General features: G+C 35.6%; 2 protein-coding genes across 3 annotated transcripts in view; one reads left to right on the top strand and one right to left on the bottom strand.

The window, feature by feature from the left end:
• Nucleotides 1–83: 83 nt before the first annotated feature.
• On the bottom strand, nucleotides 84–25,043 carry LOC138323367 (H(+)/Cl(-) exchange transporter 7-like). Of its 2 annotated transcripts, none has more exons than XM_069267948.1 (23): nucleotides 24,934–25,043; nucleotides 23,484–23,603; nucleotides 23,051–23,113; nucleotides 22,589–22,721; nucleotides 21,749–21,864; nucleotides 21,366–21,509; nucleotides 20,854–20,937; nucleotides 16,680–16,841; nucleotides 15,706–15,816; nucleotides 15,447–15,501; nucleotides 14,756–14,816; nucleotides 14,198–14,336; nucleotides 12,938–13,031; nucleotides 10,795–10,964; nucleotides 9,225–9,276; nucleotides 8,775–8,902; nucleotides 8,377–8,462; nucleotides 7,167–7,296; nucleotides 6,761–6,838; nucleotides 6,384–6,476; nucleotides 5,865–5,948; nucleotides 4,500–4,580; nucleotides 84–4,206 (listed from the first exon to the last, which is right to left on the bottom strand). In XM_069267948.1, exons 1-23 carry the CDS (start codon nucleotides 25,018–25,020, stop codon nucleotides 4,111–4,113), a joined length of 2,367 nt encoding a protein of 788 aa, XP_069124049.1. In that variant the 5' UTR covers nucleotides 25,021–25,043; the 3' UTR covers nucleotides 84–4,110. The 2 variants fall into 2 exon arrangements, with proteins under 2 accessions (XP_069124049.1, XP_069124050.1); XM_069267949.1 differs by lacking the exon at nucleotides 24,934–25,043 and adding an exon at nucleotides 24,600–24,784.
• The window catches only part of LOC138323368 (DNA-directed RNA polymerase III subunit RPC5-like), a 16,150-nt gene continuing 13,299 nt past the window's right edge, over nucleotides 25,028–27,878 (top strand). Inside the window, exons 1-4 of the mRNA XM_069267950.1 lie at nucleotides 25,028–25,157; nucleotides 26,560–26,801; nucleotides 27,481–27,563; nucleotides 27,683–27,796. Coding sequence (XP_069124051.1) covers nucleotides 25,125–25,157; nucleotides 26,560–26,801; nucleotides 27,481–27,563; nucleotides 27,683–27,796 — 472 coding nt within the window. The 5' untranslated portion in view covers nucleotides 25,028–25,124. The remainder of the gene's footprint in view (nucleotides 25,158–26,559; nucleotides 26,802–27,480; nucleotides 27,564–27,682; nucleotides 27,797–27,878) is intronic.

The raw sequence follows: 27,878 nt of genomic DNA, 5'->3' as shown, positions 1-27,878 counted from the left end.
CAAGACACTGGCTATGCCAACCCCTTAGACATGGTAGGTGCATGTGTATTTTTGTATATATATAAAGAAAAGGTACAAACGAAAATGAAACAACAAACTTTATTTGGAAACAAAAGATGATTATACATTATTGCATTATACATAAAGTTGTGGCACTTTAAACCAAAGAGGTTAAACCAACTCCTGTTATAGTGTTATGTAGCATGTCTTAGTATATTGTATAACATTGTATTATATTGTATTCTAACAGTATGGCACTATTTCAAAACAATAAAGGAACTTCTATTCCCTACACATCGCATGTATTCTTTGAGACAGAAATGTTGAATTTCAAATCTAGCCGAAACGGCTTTTGATTTTTAAAATGGGAATGTAAAACAAGATTGACAATTTTGTAAAGTCACAAAAGTGACTTACTTACTGTTAATTCTACACATATCATTATCTTTTAAACAATTTAATTGAAATAAATAAAATGTTAATTTCCATAATGCGGGTCGTCTTAAGTTTCCTGCCGTCATCCTAAATACCACCTGATAGTTGACTATCACTGCGCCAGACGGCAAAACAGCAAAATGAATCTCCACAGTTATCAACAATTACCCAGGAAATCTTGCATATGCTTGTTTGGTATTGTCACCTCGTCTGAGGCGATCAATATGTATTTTCTTGTGTTATTAATGTTTTTAAGAAACCTTTTAATTTTGCTCTGGAAAGGCAATTGGCAGGGGTATCTCCATCCTCGATACTCCAGGGTTTCCGATCACTTACAATCTCTACAACCCTGGACTATCTCATAGTAAAACTGGAGGCAACAGAATAGAACAGGTAATTTAGTCATTTGATGTACATCAAAAGAGCCGTATAACTGTACACTGTGGTTGACTGTGTGGCTTTGATGTTTGGCGTCGCTCTCTCTGTAGTATTCAAAGGAAATCTTTGCAAGCCTGTGATTGGTCAAATGTTTTCAGCTGAGCTGCCTTCAATTTCACTTTGAGATAGTCCAGGGGTGTAGAGATTGTAAGTGATCGGAACCCCTGGAATATCGAGGATGGGGTATCTCACATTAATGAATATTTCTAATTCTTGATGCAAACAACAACCAATGAATTATCAAACTTGGACCAAAATAACAAGTATGATAGCACAGACAGACACAATGGTATAATATACATATACTTTAATGAATTATTGCTGTTCATTATAACAAAAACGAAAAACTACTTAACAACACACAAAGAAGAAAAACAAAAAATATACCTTTATCTACTGACCTAGCTTATCATATTCTTATCATAGCTTTGTGGAAGTGTGAGATATTACAATAGGTTACTGTTTAAATCCACTATTAAAACTGAAAGGGTGGAGAAGTTTGCGTTTCAAACTAAGGGGAGACAACTCAGTTTACTTGTATATTTGGTCTATTATTGTGACATCATACATGTATGCCAGGTTTTACAGGTATAGGGAAGCTGAAATACCAGGAGAAATGCCATCAATCTCATATCTTATTTAAAATAAAACTGTTTATCAGAATTATATAATCTACCTGCTATCAAGTGCACTATAGATCAGTAGTGTGTTACAGCCGGAACCATTTTCATTGGCTGTGTTAGGCAGAGAATCCATTGTAACATCATGACAGAAACAATAAAGTAATGTAAGGTCTTTGTGGATTTTTGCAGCACATTTGGGCGTTGAAATTTGTTGAAATGTATGTTGTTGTAGTTATGTAATATTTGTGTTCATTTCATATAAGATTTCATGAAATATACACTCATTCCTATATATCTGAATGGGTACAGCTAAAGTATATTATAGACATGTTATATTAAATACAAAGAAACCTCTAAAAAGAACATTAAATTCTCAAAAACAATCTATTATAGGAACAACAGCTGTTATAATAGGAATGTACAGTGTAATATACCAAGGTAGAAGGAAACTTCTCATAAGATAATATACATTAATAGGGACAATGTTGCACCCTGTTTACTGTGTTGGAAGATTCTTCACAATTACAAATTTACATAATGAACATGGTTCTATAATTATGCAAGATTTCTTGATAGGATGTATATCCTATAGGTATAGAATATGTAATAAATGGTGTAGGAATGAAGATTATAACGACATCAGTATATTGGTAATATTACATTTCTAAGTGCATAAATAGGGGTTTAAATTTTCAAAAACAAGGAGGGTGAAATATGATAACTGTTGTTTATTTTCACTTTTCTGTAATTCAAAAGTAATGTCACAAAAATCACGTCAAAATATGACTTCACAATCACCGGATGATGGAACTAATTGACAATATTCAACTAATTGACAATACTCAACTAATTGAAAATATTCGTGAGTACTTCACCCACATCGTTTTGGTATCTCAAAACTGACTTAACAGGTATTTATACATATCACACTAAACACTATCTATTGGGAATAAGCATACCGCAGTAAAGTTGGCAAGAGTTAAGTCCCCTTCCTATATTGTTATTATATATTATTAGTCATGTTATCATGGCAGTTCTAATAAATGTTCAGTAAACACTGTAACAACCATACTTATGTTTTACATGTATATTTTATATATACATTCATACATATCTTTTTGTCTATAGCACATAAAACACAAATGCCAGGTAAAAAATGCAGGTGTAATTCATATCTTGATAAACAAGTGATAAGGGGTGGGGGTGGAGGTGTTATATATGTGTACTTGGCAGGGTAACGGGTGGGGGTGGGATCGTTATATAAATATAATGACTGGAAGTGGGGTGGGGATATTATACAGTCATGTATCACAAACCGAAAATGTCTGTAAAATAGTAAATCCTTGCATCCATATGAATTGGGATGTGACAGGACAGGAGGGGACGGGGTAGTACAGACATATAAAACACCATACAGTATTGTACTGTACATGTGCTTCCTTCCATTAAAAATAATGAACAGCGTCGCATTAGAAAAATGAAAATGAAATTATATTTGGCAGTAATTTTTTTCGTCTGGACACTTCAATGATAGGGAAATATTATTGAAAACAAACTTGAAATGCATAAATTCCAAAATGTTTATAAATCTTAGCACCACAGTATAATTGTGCCCGTTTCCATAGGAAATACATTATAATAAGTTGTTGAACACATAAGGGAGCAGTGTAAAATCCCTTCATACTTACAAATAGAGAGTTTAGGAATGTTCATTTAGTTAACTTTTAATATTGATACTGTATTCAAACCAATAAGTGCCCATGTCCCTATCCACCCTTTTTTGAGGCCTCATTTCTATTTCAATTGCCTGGGCATAAGACCAACACTATTAAAACTGTATAGGTTTGTTATAATTTAGTCTTATTAAGCACCTTTTTATTTTTTTAATTTGTTTAAACGCCCTGGGCGCTTATTGGGTCAAATACGGTAACTGTAATTATATAATTTATGTTGTGATCAACATATCTTCCCACATTTGGTTACAACAAGGTACATATAGATCATGTCAAAGTAAATCACCTGTTAATGTCGTCAATGTCATTTTCTAAACAAACATATTGATGGAATAAAGTTTTGATATTAATTTTTTTATGTGTGACTTTGGTCCTTTTTTTTCTTCAGAACTGGAACATAACAAGCTTACCAGTAATATTCTTAGTGAAATGCCGTACAAAATTTGAAAAAAAAAAAAAAAAAATTCCCAATATATTTTGTGTCTGTTCAATAGCAGGGACATAGTAGAGACTACAATTTAAGGTTTAGCTTTAAGAATTATTGATAACATGTTAAATGTCAAGGCCACACAGCCACTTTAAGACTTCATGCCTTCTTACAAACTCTCTGAGGACCTTAATTGTAGCTTCAAATTAGACTGAGGTCATTTGATTCAAAGAAAAATATTTATAATGTAAAAGAATATCACAAATATTTGAGCATTTGATTGCTTCAACTTATCACTGACCCATAAAATTAATTCAAATCATGTATAGAAATGGGAAGCTTCCGTCACGTAATAAATGCTGTGGTGAGATTCTGACTCGTTTTGATGGTATCCATGACATACATTTTTAGGGTCTTTATGCTGAAATCTCATTTGGTAGGAAAATGGTGACAATCACTTAGCAATGGGAAGCTCCTCCATGTTGACCTTCCCAAAATGTTGTGTGATTCTATACCTGGCTAGGTCCTTCCTTGTTACCATGCCGATGACCTACAAAACATCCAACATCCAACTCAGAGAAAGGTGTATGCCATATGGAGAAAAGTCTATTATTGTAACAATAAATGATACATTTTGTTATTTTATTATAATTCTGAATTTTTACAATATTTCAGTTGAATATGGTTGCTATTTTTTTTAAAATACATGTATATACCCCGTACTCTTACCGGGCATCTATAATTCTTTTTCTTCTTTGATTTCTAATGTGTCACATGTTGAGTTCTATGTACGCCATAAGACAGTAACAAATAGTTTTCATGGTAACGTGAACTAAAACATACCTGGTGTTTTCTGTTGACCACAACAACATGTCTGAGTCCAAGTGCCCTGAACAGACGGAAAATTCTAGGAAAAGATGCACACTAAAAAAACAATAGACACAATCAAGTTCAAACATGTCAGAGGTGTCATCATCAATTCAAGCCCTATATTACGAAATTGCAATAGTCCTATTTATGGAAAGAGAACCAATTTAAATATAAGTGACTAAATATCACTCTTGATCGCATACACATCTATATGGTAATATACCGTACATACAATACAGAGGACTCCACATAATCGAATAACGGTTATTTGAATATTTCGGTTATTTGCATAAGATTCTGCGGTCCTGATTTTTTCCTTCTTTATCTTTGTTTTTCAACTCCGTGTATTTGAATAGACTTTTACATGAACTCCGGTTATTCGAATAAAATATTTGTGAAATTCTAAAAATAAAATCGAATATCTTTTAATTTTGCAATATATTTTCTTCTGGAAAACGACTTATTTACAGTGTAAATAAGCGGAATCCTCTGTATATATTTAAGAATTCAGACATTGATAAAAATTAAAGGCAATACAGAAACCACATTAGGATCTTATTGGTAAACATAATCAAACTTCCTTGAAGGTATCTCACCACAATCACACCAACATATAAACCAAACACTGGTCAAGCGTAAACTCGAACCAAGGGTAACAAATACACTGCAGTTACTTTTTCAAAATATGACAACCCATGGCAGTACATGTCTGCGAGACATAATGTCTTATATTGAAGAAATATTGGATATAAGAAAGAACAGAATTCATGGTACTGGATGTAATAAAACAGGACATGTCAGGTATGGATTATAAGACTCTATCATATGTGGATAGGAAGGATAGGGATATTCTACCCAAGGATCACAAACTTTTACAAAATCCGAGGCTTGCCGAGGGTTTTGCAACATTTTGTGACCCCAAGGGTAGAATATCCCTATCCTTCATATCCACTTATGAAAGAGTATTTTTCTTTCATACCTCAATGTTTTATTGCAATTCTACTAGTATGATTTTCAACCATTTTGAAATCAATTCGAAAGAAAATGTGACTGCAAGTCAATTCTTCATACATGAAAATTGCATGATATCTTGAACTCATTTTCCTTTGTTTGTATATTTTAAAGTAAATCCAGCCTTAGTTCTGAAAAAAATTGTTTAAATTGTACCAAAAAAATAGTAATTTGTTAACGCTGTGGCGTCATGAGGCTTTATTGCATGGGTAGCCATGCAATACAGCCTCAGCTGACATGAGTGTATTGCCCTAGACCAGCCAGTACTACATGTGTAGTATGAGAGAAAAGAATATAATACACACTGGCAGTAATTAATTAACTTACATGTGAAACAGAATAGGCACCAGGATTTAGAAATGACCTAAGGTCTATGTGGAAATTCCGTTCTTGTGGAGAAATGTGAATTTGCTGTAAAAATGAAAATAAGAATGGCATTACTGTGATATAAATTGTTAAATCATTTGTATTAAGGTTCCAGTTTTCCAACAAACTTTGAAGATTTTTTTTACATCATTTAAAATATTATTGTGTATATTGGATATATGGATGTTGTAAGATTATTAATAATAGTCTTAACAAATATTTAGTTCGGAATTTGTAAAGAGTTATCTCCCCGGATTGGAATCTTATAACATGATTGAAATCTTCAGATAAAGAGCACAACAAAAATGTTTGTTATTCATCCAAACAATGAATGTATAGGGTGAGTCACAAAATCATCTCACAGTCTCACATTACACTACAATATATACGTGTATGTACAAGGGTAATTAAACCCAGATATGTGTGCACAATTGACATATCTTTACGGGTAATTCTAGGTCCCTTTATACCAGTACTTACATGTATAGGTGTAAACCTAGGGTAGGCATCCCTGAAGTCTTTAATACTTAGCCCCTTCTTTATCTGCTGAACATCATCATGCTCCTCAAATACCTACAATTAAATAATTTCAGGTGTTCGTCAGATTTAAGTACATTAAAATAATAACTTGTCAAGTGTTATAATGCAGATTCATAAAGGTTTTTGGGGAAGAGAGGTCACTCTATATTACTCTCATCGATTGCCAGATGAGTGGCATAGAGAGACAAGATTATTTAATATGCTTGTTGGGGCTACAAAGATGATACTACTAATGATTGTAAGGTCATTGGTTTTATGTCTTATAGCAGACACTAGGAAATGTTTCAAAAGTATCTAAGAGCTTTATTTCAACTTACTTTAAGTTTAAGTAGGATGATGAGCTGAGACCTAAGGATGGTTCCATGGAAGGTTCCAAAGGTTCCAGAGTCTGGAGACTGAAGTTTTCAATACAAGATCAAGTTTTATATTTAGAAGCAAAGGAATTTTATAATCAAATAGGTCGCATGATGGCTAATAAGGATACACTGAAGTAATCTCTCCATTTTAGTATGAGTAAAATTTGTAAATTATAAGACTCATTGAATTTTGAAATCTATATCCCAAACCTTATTAGCACACTGATTTTTAAGATATTGATCGTGATATCATTAACATTACTTTTCCATATTATATACTTTTATTGGCTTTACAAAATATGTTTTCGTTCAGAATATAAATTTTTGTGAAAAATGAATGTTCAATCTGACCTCAAATCAAACATACCTCCTCCGTAAATGGATCGTAATCTTCTACAACTGGAAAGCCGTTGTGAGTCTCACTTTTTAGGATGTCGACGATACGCCCCACTGACTCGTACGACCTCAGTACAGTAACAGGATGACTCATCAACTCACTGTAACAATAGAGTTTACCATAGAAGTAAATCGAGTTGTTAAAATCTATATCAGCAAGTAATTACATAAACACTGCAGAAAAGTGGGAAAGATTGTCTAATCAATATAATATTTATAAGATATATTATTTGATTTCTTGTGGTAATTCCACTCTACATGATACACTACTATACATTGTACAAGTATGGAGCGTATTGTAGAGCATTGTAGAGGAGCAGAATTTTAAGTCCAATAATAATTATATTAAGTGAAGACATGTACCAGGTACCAGTATTTCATGCAACTGGAGATACGGTATAACTTGTCTAAACCGAACCCTGTATAAACCGGAAACTTGTCTATACCAAATTTGTTTGGTCCCGGCAAATTTCTTAATAAACTATAGTGCCGAAAACCTGCATAATCCGGAACCTGTCTACTCTGAAAACCGGAACTGTCTAGGTAATGTTAACTATACCTTTCTTTGTAAAATTAACTTGGGCAAACCGGCAGCAATGTTTTCACAACATGGGACTGATCATGAGGCGCCTAAGGGGATTTACCTGTAACGGTATACTAAGGGCCAGATAGTGACAACTTTTCACTTTTCATTCAACGGTTTTGTTACATGTACATTGTATTTGTGAATACTTTTCACGGTCAATTCTAACACAAAAACATACACATAAATTCTGAGAGTTCATTTGAATGTAGCACACCGAGAGAAATGGATCGTACATGTAGAACACGTAGGATGGAATTCTGTTTTCTACCATGTACATATGTGAGAATAAATGTTTGTGCTGTAATAAAAAAAAAATCTTCTGATGATTCCGATGTCATCATATTGTGATAAGGTTCTATCCCCTATAAACCGGACACCTGTATAAACTGAACAAATAAAATGGTCCCGTTCATATCCGGTTTAGACAAGTTATATTGTATTGTTGATATTTTCTAGAAATGTACCAGTAGAATTAAGGTATTTAAACAAAAGAAATTAAATGACCATTAAAGATAAACTGTATTGTAGACAATAATATTTCCAAAAAAAAGGCAACATTTAATTATCAATATCACAGTGAGGTTGTAATACTTACGTAGCAGAGATATTGGACAGCATGATAGAGGGTTCCCATCCCAGGAGTGGTACACCTTGTAGGTGGACATGCATGTCATATATACCCTGTAATGGGTAAAAAGAACATTAACCCAAGTGGTTGTGCAAAAAAGGTTAAATAAATAAAACATGAAATTCTTGGAACCTTTTAAAATTTAACTATGAACTTGTCCTATCAAAATGTGAATGAACAAAAGCAGTTTATGTTTTATTCTTAAGCTGTTGGCATTCAATCCACAAAATATTCACCTCGTATGGAATTATGATCTCATTTACAACTATAATAACTCAATAGCATTATTGCATCTTTGATCAGTTTTAAAAATAGCATTAGTATCTAACACTTAAAAAAGACATACAAATGAACCAGTCAGGTACCTCATTAAAGATATCTCCAATCCATTTGGAAACCATAAGTACGATCATGACAGGAAGTCCAAGAGTTATATTTCCTGTCGCCTCTGTGATAATAACTGTCAAGCTAATGGTCATCCTCACAATGCCACCTGTATGCAAAAGTAGGTCACAGTGCAAACTCAGAAGCAAAAGTAGGTCATAGTGACCTGATTTTCTTCTTCTAAATTTTGGTCATGTTGACTTTACCAATAGTAGAATATGCCTGAAGTAGGTCACAATGACTCAATGAAGTAGAAATGTCGTCAAGGGGGCTAGCTTATACTAAGCATTCATTCATCTTTGGAAAATTGATGTAAAAGTAGGTCTTAACCTTGCTATTTGCAGCAGATTAGTATAATTTAATGAAAATAAATTAGCATATTGCCTTAATAGCTATACTAAGTAAATTCTATTTTGACAAATCATACCTACCTAGTTGTGCAGCTCCTCCAAGTAAAGCATACTTGGAATAGTCAACCCATGTCTGATAGGGAAAAAAGAAAATATTCAGTTCTGCAGATATTATCTCCCTATAAACTTTATCTATGGTAAATAATTCACTATTTGTTCATTTACCATCCTTTTCCTGTAAGTTTGGTAACTACAACATTTAAAAACAAGAGGCCCAGAGGGCCTGTATCGCTCACCTGGTTTGTAATGCCAAGTAATGTTCTGAATACAGGTTCATTGTTTCTTTTCTGAAGGAATTTTAATATTAACCTCTAAATCCCCTATTAGGCCCCACCCCTCCTGCCCCCAGGGGGTCAGAGCCAAAATTTATACAAGTTCTGTTCCCCTTCCCCCAAGGATGTTTGTGGCCAAATTTGGTCACAATCCAAGCAAAACTCTAGGACAAGTAGCAATTTATAGGATTTACCTCTATTTCTCCTATTGGGCCCCACCCGTCCTGCCCCTGGGGGGCCAGAGCCAAAACTTATACAAGTTCTGTTCCCCTTCCCCCAAGGATGTTTGTGGCCAAATTTGGTTACAATCCATACAGAACTCTATGACTAGTAGCGATTTAAAGAATTTACCTCTATTTCCCCTATTGGGCCCCGCCCCTCCTGCCCCCCGGGACCAGAGCCAAAATTTATACAAACTCAGTTCTTATTCTCCCAAGGATATTTCTGGCCAAATTTGGTTACATTCCATGCGGAACTCTGTGACTAGTAGCGATTTAAAGGATTTACCTCTATTTCCCCTATTAGGCTCCGCCCCTCCAGCCCCCGGGGGGCCAGAGCCAAAATTTATACAAGTTCTGTTCCCCTTCCCCCCAAGGATGTTTGTGGCCAAATTTGGTTCCAATCCCTGCAGAACTCTATGACTAGTAGCGATTTAAAGTATTTACTTCTATTTCCCCTATTGGGCCCCGCCCCTCCTGCCCCCGGGGGGTCAGAACCAAAATTTATACAAGTTCTGTTCCCCTTCCCCCAAGGATGTTTGTGGCCAAATTTGGTTCCAATCCATGCAGAACTCTATGACTAGTAGCAATTTAAAGGATTTACCATGATTTCCCCTATTGGGCCCCGCCCCTCCTGCCCCTGGGGGATCAGAGCCAAAATTTATACAAGTTCTGTTCCCCTTCCCCTAAGGATGTTTGTGGCTGATTTTGGTTACAATTCATGCCAAACTCTAGGACAAGTAGCGATTTAAAGGATTTACCTCTATTTCCCCTATTGGGCCCCGCCCCTCCTACCCCTGGGGGGTCAGAGCCAAAATTTATACAAGTTCTGTTCCCCCTCCCCCAAGGATGTTTGTGGCCAAATTTGGTTACAATCCATGCAGAACTCTAGGACAAGTAGCGATTTATAGGAAATGTTGACGGACGGACGGACGGACGGACGACGGACGACGGACGCCGCGCCATGACATAAGCTCACCGGCCCTTCGGGCCAGGTGAGCTAAAAAAAAAAAGAAAGAAAAAAAGACATATTTCTCCAGTTTGGATTAAGGATCAAATAGTGACTTTATAGACAGAAATGCGGATGGATCAAGGACTTACAGCGGAGGGAAAGGCGTACTTGAGCAGGACAGCCAGCAGTCTTCCCCACGAGGCACCAATCAGGATGCTCGGTATAAACAGACCACTAGGAACATATAGCCCATAGGTCCAGCAGGCCAAGAAGAAGCAACACAAGCAGTAGACAGCGAGGGTCGCAGGTCGGAACGTACCTACAGGTACAGGTGTTGTTAGAGAAGTTTATAACATTAGTTCACCCAAGCATAAGGAAGCTAAGTATTTATTTAACAATCCTACACCTAAAATAAGTTGTTAATTCATATGTCATCATTTGGTGATACATCGTAAGTAACTAAAAACTGAATGCACCAATATAATTCATTCACATTAATGTTTCTTAGCACACAAGAGTACTCTACAAAATTTTGTTTAAATACAATGTATAATATAAAAATTTCATTTCAAGAACACAAATTTGAAATGTGAACATTCCCTGACCCTCAATATTGACGAGATGGATGCAGTACATGTATTAATGGAAATCAGTTGATAACAATTACTGGTATGTCAGGGTAACAAGCAAAGACACAAATACTATAGAAGTACCGGTACTTATTTTAGCACAAATTTTAGAGCAAATATGAAAAATTGTTAATTATGATTTATTAGCATAGTATAAATCAATGCAATTCTGGATATACCATGAAACAAAATTTAGCACTCTACATGAATTCAAAGATAACATAAACAACGCTAAAATAAAACTACCACTAAAATAAGTATTTTTTTAGTAACCTGCAGGTGTTCACATTTTATATCCAAAATACCCCTTCAAACCCTCAACCAAAAACTAAATAACACAGGATTGGATTACAGTAAAGGACATTAATTAAGGAATGTTAGGTTTAAATCAAAACTAAAAGGTATAATATTTCAAGTTCAGTTGTGTAGTGTAGTGAAATATTCTCATTTCTAAACAAAATAGGAACAAAGAGATATTTTAAACTGTCGTTGAATTGTTGGTAAACAAATACCTTGGTATACTTATTTATATATTGTACTGAATTCACAAAGACGATAGGTAGTACCATAATAAAACTAATGTCTTTGGTCTGTGTTTATAATATCAGCTTTACAAAAAAAAATTAAAAAATAATCAGACAAATCATAATGCTGAAATAAGAAGGACAACTTTTTAATCTATTACATACATTACAAGCTTCAGTATCTTTCAACCTTCAGCAGAACATATTTCAGAGTAGCATATTTCCTTATAAATCACAGGAAAAAATCCTTTTAAATAAGCATATCTTTTCTCTATCAGGTAAGCTATATCATATAATAATTAAAAAGCTCTTAAATGATTTGATACCAGGCTTTCTTTACTAGATAAGTTATAATAATGAAAAAGTTCTATTATGATATCGTATCAGGCATGTCATGGAAAAAATATTTTGTGATGCTTTCCTAACAAGTTACATAGATTATGAACTATAAATGAACGCACTTGGTCTCTCTATAAAACTAAAACAGGGCACACAGGGGTTTATCGCAATATGCAAAGGCAAACAAAATTCCTTAATGCTTTTCTTACCAGCTAGATATATATTATGAAAACAATCTTTTGTATTTTCCTCACCAGGTATATCATGAACAAATTTTTTTTGTATTTTCCTCACCAGGTATATCATGAACAAGTTTTTTGTACGTTCCTTACCAGGTAAATCATGAACAAGTTTGTTCGTACGTTCCTTACCAGGTAAATCATGAACAAGTTTGTTTGTACTTTCCTCACCAGGTATATCATGAACAAGTTCTTTTGTATTTTCCCCACCAGGTATATCATGAACAAGTTCTTTTGTACTTTCCTTACCAGGTATATCATGAACAAGTTCTTTTGTACTTTCCTTACCAGGTATATCATGAACAAGTTCTTTTGTACTTTCCTTACCAGGTATATCATGAACAAGTTCTTTTGTACTTTCCTTACCAGGTATATCATGAACAAGTTCTTTTGTACTTTCCTTACCAGGTATATCATGAACAAGTTCTTTTGTACTTTCCTTACCAGGTAAATCATGAACAAGTTCTTTTGTACTTTCCTTACCAGGTATATCATGAACAAGTTCTTTTGTACTTTCCTTACCAGGTAAATCATGAACAAGTTCTTTTGTACTTTCCTTACCAGGTAAATCATGAAAAAGTTCTTTAATGCTTTCCTCGGGGGTATGGAACATTAAACCAGCATTAGCACTGTACTGGCCATCATCACAGAAAAACTGCAACACACACGATTAGTATAGCTCACACCACACAGTGATATATGTATACATGTATATACCTGTCTGACACATACACAGCAATGACACTGGCGAATATGTTTTACTATATTAATAACACTCTTGGTTTTCCTGACACCATCTTTTTTGGAGCACTATATACAGATTTGATTTTGCACCAAATTTCCGAAATAACCATGTTTTTATTAATAATTTTCTACTTAATTTCTTTTTACAATTTAAAAAGACATCGGAGATGAAATCAATGTCTAAACTTTTCATGAAAATCGAATTTGTAATCAAGTTAACCTACCATGTAAAAAGGAATATCAAGGATATATCTATATCAACTGTGATCGTGATTTTGTCGTTTTTTGCACATTCAATAGTGACATATAAAATTATCTATTGTGCAGTACCGAATTGTTGAACATAATGAGCTGATTTCCAGAAATATTCCAAAAGAGGATAAGTCTTTGATAATGTTATATAAATTTAATGCAGCAAGGTTAACATTGAGTTATATTTTTTGTACATAGAATATCCAGACAGACGTCTTTAAATCTGTTGAATAATTTAGTTTCATCTGAAAAATGTGTTGTTCTTTCATTAGAATTCTGTATATTTTGTGAGCTAGCAAATGTAATAACACTCTCAAAGAAATATTCACTCAATTCTTTTTAGCAGAAAATACATAAGTGAAGTATATTCAAGGAAATAGAATATTATTTCACACACATGAAGCACTCAGAAATTATGATGGTATAAAAGTAACACACTTGATTAAAACATATTAGTTAATGAAATATCTTCAAGTGAGAGTAACACACACGTTTTATTGTGGGATGTATATCATACATCAATCTCTATATAATAATAATAATGTAGTGAACATCACTGATATTCTTTTTACCATAAATAAACTTGAAGAATAGCTTCTTTAAATGTATAAAGCTAACTGAACAATCTGGCATCTACTCACTGTGACACATCCAAACAAACAAGTTTCTAGCACTATAACATGAACTTAAATTACTCGGAAAAAATGTCATTTTCTTGAAATTACCAGTAAAATGTTAATTACCAGGTACAGTTACATATACTTAACAAATTGAGAAAATTGACAAATGCCCACTCCAGAACTTTCCAAATGACCTGATACATACTTGTACACTATCCTCATCAGGGTCCTTCCTCATTGGCTGGCAGTCATTGTTGAAATACAGAGTGAGGTAACTGACAGTGGCTGTTGCTACAGCAACCAAAATGGCCTCTGTAATTTGAGTTCCTCTACTTGTAATGTACCTTTTAAAAAAAAAGTAAACAAACTACCAATATACACAAATCATATTAATAAATTGCTTTTGGTATGAAACAATGGCAAACTATTACTTTGTTTATGCACAATCTCATTTAATACAGTTGCACCCCCCCCCCAAAAAAAAAAACACACAACAAAAAATCAAAATTAACTACAGCTGCATGAGCCTCATTATCTAATGTCAAACAGGACCATGATAAAATTTGATCCAAGACATCAAGTTACCCTGGTAATTTATTTGGAATATCAAGTTAATTCAATTGATTTGATATAAAACATCAAGTTAATTGATTTGGAATGTTTAGTGTTTATTTTGGTTATTATCATGGAGAATTCAACCTTACTGTAACAAGTCTGAGATATCAAAAACGTTCAACTTCAAATGGAAATCAGTGTCACTTACTTCTTCCGGAATATTGTCAACCTGTAATTGATGTGATTAAATGCCGCTCCAAGTAAACCACCTAATGGAGACAAAATACATCATTAACACAGCTGTAAGCTCCTCAACCAGATTATAAACATTATACATAAACCTTGATGTCACTTTATAATACATGCACCATTACTTTTTACACTTTAGTACAGCTGTTGTTGAAAGTCAATACATGTAAACATGCCTTCATTTTAAACTGGTCGCAACAGAAGTTACGATTGTTCCCAAACAGAAGTTGGAAAGTTCATGACCCGTTCTCTGAAGAGTTCGGAATGACTTTACACAGTTAAGGTAGTCACATGGTGTGCTTGGCAATGATGTTTAAATGCCGGCTAACTTCAGCTTGTTTGAAAAATGGGACCCACTTAGCGATGATCAATATCTATTTGATTTTTCATCAAAGTTTCCTAATCACTATCACTCATCTTGACCTTGATTTAGTTCTGTCTCTGCATGATTTACAATACGATTTTTTTCCCAAAATTTGTCTAAATCATGAAAAAAATTAGACAGATACATGTACAGATATTGGGACCTTAATGATTTAACATTTAGTATGTAGTACATGTGGATAATGTTTTATTCTTGATCATAAAACAAATGCATTCAAGCCTTAGTTTGTGAAGAATAGAAAATTGAAGTTAGACAGGACACTTACCAAACACACCCATCACAATAAAGAGTGGTATCTCAAGTCCAGAATAGTTTGTGTTCTGTAAAGAAAACAGAAATACTTTGGTCCACTTCAATTCTTCATCATGATTTAAAACATATAATTATGAAGTCAATCTAAGGCAGACTTTGTTCAAGTTAGATTATATTATCACTTAATACATATTTTTGGGGTATTGAACATATTTATACCTGAATGACTCTAAAATCGAGGACAACTTATATCAAACTTGCCAAAAACTTACATCAAACTTGCCAAAGTTGAAGAGACCTGGTGAGGATAGGCTCCAAGGTGTTCCTTTTACATAGCTTTGTACAATATTTAAGGTGAAGGTTGACAACATGGAAGCAAAAAACTGAAACAAGATCAATCTGGAAGTGTTATTTCACATTACATCTGAAGCATATTGTGTTACATTCGAGTTGGAATATGCTATGAAAATTCTGTTCAAAAACATCTCAACCACTAAATAACAATTTTTGAAGTTTAGTCATGTTGATTGTGTGATAGAACGAATATACGTACCCGGCCTACTATACCTTTCGGCCGGGTACAGATTGGTCGCTATGTGTTGTAGTGGAGCACTGCCTCCGAAAATCACTCGGGCATGGTTTTTTATACTTTTTTGTAGATTTCCAATTATTTTATGCGTATACATGCATTTACATATTATTTTTGTCGAAAACAAACATAACTACCATTCTTGATATATGCCTTGATGAGAATTTGATATTTTATGTGGTTCAATTTTATTGCCTAGTAGGGAAGCGATATCAAACAAGTACAATAAAAATGCAAACAAACGTTTTATAATGGTTTGCATAATCATTACTTTGCTCCATTAGCAGTAATAGGCACCAATTGTAGCTCTAAAGACGACACGATTTTCTGTCAAAAAGTCTTTTGAGCTACAATGTTGCAGCTTATTGTGTGAGTGCAGCAAACAAATATTCTTTTACAGCTAATAAATTAAACATTCGCAGATTTAAAAATTGATTAAGTGATTGAGAACTTACTTGTATCTTATATTTGCGAAATTAAATCACAACATGAAAGAAAGTTGTTTACATTCACAATTTGTAACATTTGTTCAATTATATTGAACTTAAGAATTTTATTGAACTTAAGAATTGTATTGAGATTAATTTCAGAAGTCCAATTACAAAATGTCTCAATATTAGAATTTACAGATTTGTAAGGTCTTAAATGTTATCTTACAATTCTCCATGTTAGTGCTTCTTGGTTCCAGAAGCTAGCTCCTTCCTCCAAGCTGAACAGAACCCCTCCCACAGGAGCCCCAAAGGCAGCAGATACCCCTGCGGCGGCTCCTCCCGATACAAAGTCACGCTTCTCCTTGTCTGATCGGAAATACTGCAAAATCTGGAATAACAAAGACAAAAAGATTAATTTCCGTCTTCCAATATCATAAATCAGTACCTAAAATCAAACATTAAATGTCCAAGTCAACAAACCCTTTATCTGAATTCAGGTTTTAAAAACATTCTGCAAGAAATTGAAACAATTGATCAATTAGTAGAATTTTGTTCCAGTATGAACAAAACATTTTATTAGATGAAATGAAGTGACATTCTACTGGGCATAGAATGAACTTGTTTGTCTGGCATGTCTTGTTCAGAGTACCACATTGTAATCAATAAGGTATCTAATAGAAAATTTTGGGTCTATTTCCATTTTCCAAAAATTCTTCTCTCGATAGCTAAGTTAGAGGGTTGTCTTTGTAATATTTTTCACAACCAGACTCAAAATGAAATGAGTGAAATGAGCATATCTGTCAAAAATTTTTGATAACCAGACAAACAAGAGGCCCAGAGGGCCTGTATCGCTCACCTGGTTTGTAATGCCAAGTTATGTTCTGAATACAGGTTCATTGTTTCTTTTCTGAAGGAATTTTAATATTAACCTCTAAATCCCCTATTGGGCCCCACCCCTCCCGCCCCCAGGGGGTCACAGCCAAAATTTATACAAGTTCTGTTCCCCTTCCCCCAAGGATGTTTATGGCCAAATTTGGTCACAATCCAAGCAAAACTCTAGGACAAGAAGTGATTTATAGGATTTACCTCTATTTCCCCTATTGGGCCCCACCCGTCCTGCCCTCGGGGGGCCAGAGTCAAAATTTATACAAGTTCTGTTCCCCTTCCCCCAAAGGATGTTTGTGGCCAAATTTGGTTACAATTCATGTAGAACTCTATGACTAGTAGCGATTTAAAGGATTTACCTCTATTTCCCCTATTGGGCCCCGCCCCTTCTGCCCCCGGGGGACCAGATCCAAATTTTATACAAATTCTGTTCCCCTTCCCCCAAGGATGTTTGTGGCCAAATTTGGTTACAATTCATGTAGAGCTCTAGGACAAGTAGAGATTTAAAGGATTTACCTCTATTTCCCCTATTGGGCCCCGCCCCTCCTGCCCCCGGGAAACCAGAGTCAAAATTTACACAAGTTCTGTTCCCCTTCCCCCAAGAATGTTTGTGGCCGAATTTGGCTACAATTCATGTAGAACTCTATTACAAGTAGCGATATAAAGGATTTACCTCTATTTCCCATATTGGGCCCCGCCCCTCCTGCCCCCGGGGGACCAGAGCCAAAATTTAAACAAGTTCTGTTCCCCTTCCCCCAAGAATGTTTGTGGCCGAATTTGGCTACAATTCATGTAGAACTCTATTACAAGTAGCGATTTAAAGGATTTACCTTTATTACCCTTATTGGGCCCCGCCCCTCCTGCCCCCGGGGGGTCAGAGCCAAAATTTATACAAGTTCTGTTCCCCTTCCCCCAAGGATGTTTGTGGCCAAATTTAGTTACATTCCATTCAGAACTCTACGACAAGTAGCGATTTAAAGGATTTACCTCTATTTCCCCTATTGGGCCCCACCCCTCCTGACCCGGGGGATCAGAGCCAAAATTTATACAAGTTCTGTTCCCCTTCCCCCAAGGATGTTTGTGGCCGAATTTGGTTACAATTCATGTAGAACTCTATTACAAGTAGCGATATAAAGGATTTACCTCTATTTCCCATATTGGGCCCCGCCCCTCCTGCCCCCGGGGGACCAGAGCCAAAATTTAAACAAGTTCTGTTCCCCTTCCCCCAAGGATGTTTGTGGCCAAATTTGGTTACATTCCATTCAGAGCTCTATGACGAGAAGCGATTTAAAGGATTTACCTTTATTACCCCTATTGGGCCCCGCCCCTCCTGCCCCCGGGGGGTCAGAGCCAAAATTTATACAAGTTCTGTTCCCCTTCCCCCAAGGATGTTTGTGGCCAAATTTAGTTACATTCCATTCAGAACTCTACGACAAGTAGCGATTTAAAGGATTTACCTCTATTTCCCCTATTGGGCCCCACCCCTCCTGACCCGGGGGATCAGAGCCAAAATTTATACAAGTTCTGTTCCCCTTCCCCCAAGGATGTTTGTGGCCAAATTTAGTTACATTCCATTCAGAACTCTATGACTAGTAGCGATTTAAAGGATTTACCTCTATTTCCCCTATTGGGCCCCGCCCCTCCTGCCCCCGGGGGACCAGAGCCAAAATTTATACAAGTTCTGTTCCCCTTCCCCCAAGGATGTTTGTGGCCAAATTTGGTTACATTCCATTCAGAGCTCTATGACGAGAAGCGATTTAAAGGATTTACCTTTATTACCCCTATTGGGCCCCGCCCCTCCTGCCCCCGGGGGGTCAGAGCCAAAATTTATACAAGTTCTGTTCCCCTTCCCCCAAGGATGTTTGTGGCCAAATTTAGTTACATTCCATTCAGAACTCTACGACAAGTAGCGATTTAAAGGATTTACCTCTATTTCCCCTATTGGGCCCCGCCCCTCCTGACCCGGGGGATCAGAGCCAAAATTTATACAAGTTCTGTTCCCCTTCCCCCAAGGATGTTTGTGGCCAAATTTAGTTACATTCCATTCAGAACTCTATGACTAATAGCGATTTAAAGGATTTACCTCTATTTCCCCTATTGGGCCCCGCCCCTCCTGCCCCCGGGGGACCAGAGCCAAATTTTATACAAGTTCTGTTCCCCTTCCCCCAAGGATGTTTGTGGCCGAATTTGGTTACAATTCATGTAGAACTCTATTACAAGTAGCGATATAAAGGATTTACCTCTATTTCCCATATTGGGCCCCGCCCCTCCTGCCCCCGGGGGACCAGAGCCAAAATTTAAACAAGTTCGGTTCCCCTTCCCCCAAGGATGTTTGTGGCCAAATTTGGTTACATTCCATTCAGAGCTCTATGACGAGAAGCGATTTAAAGGATTTACCTTTATTACCCCTATTGGGCCCCGCCCCTCCTGCCCCCGGGGGACCAGAGCCAAATTTTATACAAGTTCTGTTCCCCTTCCCCCAAGGATGTTTGTGGCCAAATTTGGTTACAATTCATGTAGAACTCTATGACTAGTAGCGATTTAAAGGATTTACCTCTATTTCCCCTATTGGGCCCCGCCCCTTCTGCCCCCGGGGGACCAGAGCCAAATTTTATACAAATTCTGTTCCCCTTCCCCCAAGGATGTTTGTGGCCAAATTTGGTTACATTCCATTCAGAACTCTATGACTAGTAGCGATTTAAAGGATTTACCTCTGTTTCCCCTATTGGGCCCCGCCCCTCCTGCCCCCGGGGGATCAGAGCCAAAATTTATACAAGTTCTGTTCCCCTTCCCCCAAGGATGTTTGTGGCTAATTTTGGTTACAATCCATGCAGAACTCCAGGACAAGTAGCGATTTAAAGGATTTACCTCTATTACCCCTATTGGGCCCCGCCCCTCCTGCCCCTGGGGGACCAGAGCCAAAATTTATACAAGTTCTGTTTCCCCTCCCCCAAGGATGTTTGCGGTCAAATTTGGTTACAATCCATGCAGAACTCTAAAACAAGTAGCGATTTATAGGATTTATCTCTATTTCCCCTATTGGGCCCCGCCCCTCCTGCCCCGGGGGGGACAGAGCCAAAATTATACAAGTTCTGTTCCCCCTCCCCCAAGGATGTTTGTGGCCAAATTTGGTTACAATCTATGCAGAACTCTATGACTAGTAGCGATTTAAAGGAAATGTTGACGGACGGACGGACGACGGACGGACGGACGACGGACGCCGCGCCATGACATAAGCTCACCGGCCCTTCGGGCCAGGTGAGCTAAAAATGAAATAATCATGACTCCAATAGAATCTTGGTAATCTACATGTAAATGTTTGGGTAGGAAACTTTATATATCATTTAACTAATAAATGAATAGTGACTGTGGCGATAAGCACTTGTTACAGATGAATGGACCACTGGTGAAAAGTATTATGGAGCTAAAAGTACTTGAAGTTCTAGACTTAAATTTTTTCAAAGGAACATCTCTAATACATGAACAAAGATTTTTACAGTTTGTAATAATGTTACCTTGAAATCAACATGGAATGTGTCTGACTTTCCTTGGGAGATTCCTGCAGCTACTACAGCCCCGGAGTGGATCATTGGGCCTTCCTGTCAACAGACAATTACTTGTTACTTTAATGGTAAAAGATGAATTACACAAGATTTATAATCAAACAACTCTCAAATGTCTAAGTTAAGCATTTGACATTCATCAATAGGTAAGTCTGATTTACACTTAAAATGTGTTATAGTCTTACTACGAGGCCATCATATTTGACAGGTAAATCTATCAGTATGTATTGAATGTCCTGTTATTAATTACTTTTTAAAACATTTGAGATGTATTTATTGATTTTATATGGCATATCTATTTTTCTTATACATGTAAACATGGACTAGCTATCTGAAATTTGTAAACATACAAACAACCAAATTGAAGGAAGCTTTGGTGTTGATGCTCCATCTTTCTTCATACTTGTATGAAAGTTTATGTGCGTGTACAAAATAAGAAAACGAACTAAAGGGAGATAACTCACCTTTCCCACCACAAGTCCTCCACCTACAGCACAAATGACCCCCAGCACTTTACAGATCAATGTTTTTATTCTCACCACATGAGGAACCTTCACACCATTCAGGAAACACTTAATTTGAGGGATCCCACTACCAGCGGCTACAGGCTGGAATGATATAACAGATTAATGTACATCCAAGTAATATGAATCTTCAACACAAAATGCACATGTAGAAGACAGAAAATTAATTATAGAACTTAACTTCAAAGCAAGGAAGATGGTTTGGGACAGCCGAGTTTTCATTAAACCTAGTTCTTTGTTATCTATAGCTATATAATTGCTAAAAATGTATCTGAAGCAAATTATTTACCTTTATAAATATAACCTGTAATAGAACTAGTTACCTCTATAACTGCCGTCATGAAGGCCCCTATAAAGACCAATCCAGCATTAACTGCCACCCAAGTCAGAAATGGCTGCTGTAGACAAGACTCTTCAGCTCCTACACAACTGTCAACAACTGGTAAGTTGGTAAGGAAAAGGAACGGACTTATAACATCTCTCTTGTTATAATCATAGAAATATCTCTAAACTTGGGATGATCCTCTATCTGTGCCAGTAAGTAGATGTGAAGTTGACTATTACCATAGTATATATTCTTTATTAAATTCAATCTACCCTGCTATGGTGAGAACTTTATAGAGAACACTACCATAGCCATTATCCTGAGTGGAGGCTATCTAAATAATAATTGCTATGTGTATATAAGATTTGATTTTGAAAAGAAGAATTTTCATAATACTGCAGTTGAAAGTTAAATTGAACTGAGTGTCACATTATTTTCTGAAACTACATTGCAAACAAATTTTCTTTCACCTCTACTAAATTTCGCTATTTCCATTTAAAAACAAGTTGCCGAAGATTAACATTCACAGATTTAAAATTTTAATGAAATTTCCAATGAAATATCAATAATCTAGATGTTAATTTGTGGATATTAACTTTCGCGAATTTACTTGGATAGCAAAATTAGTGAAAATAAATCACACCCAAAAAAAAGTTTGGTTACAGTATTCTTTATACACATATCAAAAATTTGTTAATGATTTCAAACTGAAAATCGTTTCTTCAATACATTCAAGAATAAGATATTACTGCACATGTATTTTTAAGACATTGCAGTTGATTCTATATCTTTCTTAGCCAAGTCTGAACAAATGTTTCTATATTGCTGTAAAGGATACACTTTTTAATGTAGTTAAATTTGAGTTTTGTAGACAGGACAACCATGTTATCGATGACACAAGCAATAAGTCCAGTTAGGATCCCGATAAGTCCGAACACCAGCCATCGTACCACCTCCTTCTTAATGTAAGCCTGCAATCATAATGAAAAATGTTCACAACAAGATACAGAATCAACCCTAAACATAAATTATTATCTTACATTAATATGTCAGCATCCTGCATAATTTCTGATATTAAGTTTCAAATACAGTCATAATGTTTTAATGAGTATCAAGGGCAATACAAATAAGGAAAATCAGATATAAATGTTATGTTTCCCATGTATACATATTACTCAACAACTTTCAGATTCAATTTCATATAGAAACCTATACTGTCTCACTTTAATGGTCTGTTGAAGAGGAAGGAGCACATCCCAGTCTCTATATAATAGAGCAGAAGATGAAAGCTATACCATACCTTGGAAGACTTTCTTTCTTCTTGTTGAAACAGCTCATTTTCACAATGATCGTAGTCTAGACTCTGAAAAATAGATAAAATAGAAAGAAAAAAAGAAAGAAAGTATACAGATGATAAATCAAATGTTAAAACATAAACATTTAAATACATGTATTCATACTACAAATGACAAAATGAAATCATATAGATATATCAGAAGAAGAACAGGCACTTTTACCTGGTAAATAATAGAATCCATGTCCAACCTAACCAAGATTGAGAATTCATGTCCAATGTACATGTACAAAAAGATGTATGTGATTATCAATTGATTGAGCATAGTATGAAAATAAAAGAGTTACAATTACAGAATAATAGCACCTAAAGTATGCACAGAAATATACAGCTAATAATGTTAAGCCTGGATCATATATCCAAAACACATTTTTTTTACCTCAAATCCTCCAGAAAGTATTTTTTCATCTGGAATATCTTCTCTGTCTTCATTAGTATTGTCACTGCTTCCATCCTCCTCCCCAGTAAAATGTATACTTCCATATCGTGTGTTTCCTTCCTGGATAAATAAGGACAACATCGATATCAAATTCTATCATCCTGGAGTTTTACAAACAGCTGGATTTCTGTTTAAAATTGTGAAGATGATAATGAAATATTAAAAGTATTTTCTTTTTCAGATTCAACTAGTCAATAATAAGGTGATTTCGAGAATCGATATAGAAAGAATATTTACATATATCATTTTTTAATAGAAATAAGTCTATCCTCAATATTCTAGGGGGCCATCCTCGATACTCTGTGGGAATACTTTAGCTGACTTGTATCTACCCCTGAACAATCTCATAGTAAAAAGAGGCAGCTCAGAAGAAAAAATCTAAACCAATCACAGGCCTGCAAAGATTTCCTTTGAACACTACAGAGAGAACGACACCCAACTTCAAAGCCACATAGTGTACTGTTATATGGTTCTTTTAATGTGCATCAAAGGACTAAATTACTTCTTCTGTTGCCCCCAGTTTTACTATGTGATCTCCAGGGGTGGATATAATGTCAATTATAGTAACCCCTGGAATATCATGGATGTTTTAGGGGTTACTATCACTGGTTTCATATCCATCCCTGGTTTATATATGTCATGGCAAAACTGAAGGCTCTGTATGTGATAACAGATGAGGTGTTCTTATAAATAAAAATTGAAAATAGTTTGTATAAGTAGCTAGTAAATAATCTTTTAAAATTAAGATGACAAACAGCATATTGGCTATTTCTTTTAACTGAATGTACCAAATTTACACACATATACAGTACATTTGGAAAAATAGTGTTCACTAACAAAACTTCAATTACCAAAATTCAAGATGGCCATCTGTCTGCCATTTTGTTTTTTCAACCAGTCTGAAAAGTATGTGTGTAGGCTATAATTTTCCACAAGAAGAGATACCAGCACTTGCAATGAGATGATCGCATGCAACCCCGAGTTAACTTTAAAAGCATTGTAGTTATGATACAAGTACACTCTAGGCTATAATCAGGTGATTATAAAGTATTGTACGTTTAACAATTGTAAAGGGACTTCTGTTGTCTTCTCAGATGACACTTTCTTGCGTCGTGGAAACATTATTTCATTAACCACAGGGTGCCTTTTACACAGCTTGCGCTAAAAAATTAAACAATACGCTCGGAAAGACTTTTTTCATTGCTGAAATTGAATGTAGAATCATTAGCTTAGGCCTATCATCAGGGACTGAGGAAGTTATTTTATTCAAAACGAAACCGGAAATTATGACGTATTGTGCGCCTTCTTTTCTGGTCTCAGTATTGCTAATCTATATTTCTAATTAATCGTTTCCGTGATAAAATCAATCGCATAAAGCTTTTAATTTTACCGATCGGGGGCGGTCAGCATAAAGACTGGTCCCAGCATCTGCATTGGTGGCCATCTTCGAGAAGAAGTCATGTGCTTTTGTTGACATGAATCTGGGTCACTTCACTGCTTTATCGTGGCTGAAAAACATGTTTCGAATTCAAGCTTCTAAAATACAACGACTCTTGCCCATGCGCTAAATCGGCACTAACAATGGCGGACGAAGAGGATCCGGTTGAACATGAGGTGATTAGGATTGCCGAATGTTGCACCATACCATGTTTAGCACAACTAGAAAAATATATTGACATGTAGAATTTTAATTTTCAATTCTATATTAATCTGAAACCATTTAAATTCTTATGTTACTGGAGCGAAAGCAATGTACAGTCAGCCGGGTTCGAACCCACGACTCCGGTCTTACTGTTCACTGAGCTAAAGAGAAATGTCACTAGGCTAGAGCGAAGCTAGAAGACGACCGTACAGTGTATATCTATGTACAACATTTGTAATTAAAGCTCGCTACACTTTAGAAAGCGAGTTATGTGTTGTAGTATTTACCAGGTCCATCCGATTCGAATGGTCACAAATACTTGTGTGTCCAAAATTCAAATAAATGGATTGAAAAAACATGAAAAAATGGAAGTTTTTGAAAAACTGATGTTAGCTGTCATAGGTTGACACTCATTTAGCCTTGGTCCCTCTCCCATTCTGGGCATTCGTTATATGTTAGCCTTGAATTCGATGCACCCACACACCCACCATATACCATTCTGTACTTCATGTTACTATCAGTTACGTAATATCCACACCAGGACTACCTAATAGTAAAAATGGAGGCAGCTCAGGGCAAAAAAATCAAACCCTGTATTACAAAGAGGACACGTTGGACTTTAATCCAATAATATCAGACGTTTTCATGATACTGTGAAACGTCTGATGGGCAATATTGACATCTGATTCCCGACCCATATACAAGTCTTCACAAGTTCCATCCTAGAACTAGGGTGCAAGTTTGACGCTTAATTACCAAGTGAAAACTTACCAGAATGTCAAAAAACATGTATAGCGTGAATCAGTAGTTATCCATGAACACATCCTGCTATAAGAATAGTAATGACAAAATATAAATTCACTGAATAATCACACATTTTGTAGATGACCCATAGCAATCATGTCCAGCACTGTACAATCTAGGTTAAATCATAATCTGATTTTCATCACTTCCAGTTTATAAAAATATACCATGGTGTGTGAAGTGAAAAGATAATATTAACAATGGTAAAGAAGGTTGTTTAAATGCATAAAAACAAGTATTTTTTATGAGTTCTGATGAATTCTGGAATTATTTAATACAATAATACATTTTACAGTTGAAATACTGCATGAATATTGTAGATAATGATATTTTTACTTTCTGTCACCATTCTGTAATTTGTAAGTACCGAGCAAAATGGCGACCAGGTAGGCTTACAAATAGTGGTGGGGGTAAAGAAATGTCTAAATTCGGTGTAAAAGTACAATAGTGAAGTTTTGTATTTTGGATTTAATATGATTTGGGACAATTCTTTCAGGATGTGAAAGGTTAGTTTAAACACAAATTGAAATTTTAAATTTATATTATATATTTTTTTTGTTGTATTTATAGGTCAATGTGTATTTATCTAAAACCCTGGCAGACAAGCTGTACCTTTTCCAGTATCCAGTTCGCCCTGCTCACATGACATATGATGAGACACCTCATCTAAACACTAAAATCAAACCTAATCAGAAGAAGGTAGAGATAGAGATAGGTCTTAATACAAGGGGAGACAATTATGCTCGTAGTAAAGGGGAGCAGATTGCCATCAATGTGGATGGAAATACAGACTCATCAGGCCACTACAACAGGTATTCTGTATTTACAAATTGCAGAGTTATCTACCCCTGCCGGTAGGTATTGATTATGACATTATGTGTTTCCAGCGTAAGGTCATACTTTCTGAGAAAATAATGTGAATTTCGCTAACAAAATAATGACGTCACAATCAATACCTACCTGTAAGGGAGGTAACTCTATATATATATATATACGAAAAGACGAAATAGAAATGTATGTACAAAACAATTTCTTAATAACTCGTAATAATTTCATTGTCTGCTGAACAGCATGTGTTTGGGCCTCTTTCTTGCTTCTATCTTGGTTACATCACAATTTATGTATTTTGATGTAACTCAAGTATTCGTCAAGTTCTCATATACATCTGTATATATTATAAAACAAGTTAAAATTTAAGATCAAGTTTGTCAAAATCGTACATGTTTGAAACTGTTACTATTTACGGTTACTATCATTCCCAATGATAGCCTGATGCCTGATCCTTTTCATATGTGAAATATTGATAAAATCTTGAGAATATTTAAATTGAAATTAATTAACCTTGAACTACCAATATTGCACAGCTGCAGTACATACAGACGTTTTTGCAAAATGTAGAGATGTTTGCTTAAAATGGAAAAGTGTACGAATTGAACCGAAACTTAGGCTTTTGTTGCACATTTAAGATTTTGATTACATTTTGTTTTTCAGTGGGATGATGGACAAACAAGTCTTAAGCAGTGTGACCAGTACTGAGACAGCAAGCAGATATGGAGTAGGAGTGTGGAAAGATGGTAAGTTATATAAGATAAAGCAATACTGTAATAAATGGTTACATGCGATCTCTAATAATCTTTCAGATTAATATGATTCACTCACAAATCTCCTTTATAATGTAAACCCTTTGTTACAGGAGAGATACATCTGACTCCTCTTCATGCCATTGTCCAGTTGAGACCAAACTTTAGTTACCTGGATAGTGCAGACAGTCGTGTCAAAGTGGAGGTTGGAGCAGGAGATGCTGGAGGTAATTTATCAACCAGATAGGGTGGTTTAGAGGCTGAATCTTGTTGTACTATCTGGTGGTTTCCCCACTGGACATTGGTCAG

The sequence above is a fragment of the Argopecten irradians genome, chromosome 5, assembly GCF_041381155.1.
Source record: "Argopecten irradians isolate NY chromosome 5, Ai_NY, whole genome shotgun sequence".
Lineage (NCBI taxonomy): Eukaryota > Metazoa > Mollusca > Bivalvia > Pectinida > Pectinidae > Argopecten > Argopecten irradians.
The sequence above is the reverse complement of the archived record's forward strand: the minus strand, read 5'-3'. Positions and strand labels throughout refer to the sequence as shown.

Coding starts and splice junctions, on each gene's coding strand:
- LOC138323367 (XM_069267948.1), bottom strand. CDS start 25,020: ATGTCAACAAAAGCACATGACTTCTTCTCGAAGATGGCCACCAATGCA. Junction 20,938..21,365: donor GAGGACTTGTGGTGGGAAAG/GTGAGTTATCTC, acceptor GTCTGTTGACAG/GAAGGCCCAATGATCCACTC. Junction 15,502..15,705: donor TCAACTTTGGCAAGTTTGAT/GTAAGTTTTTGG, acceptor TTTTCTTTACAG/AACACAAACTATTCTGGACT.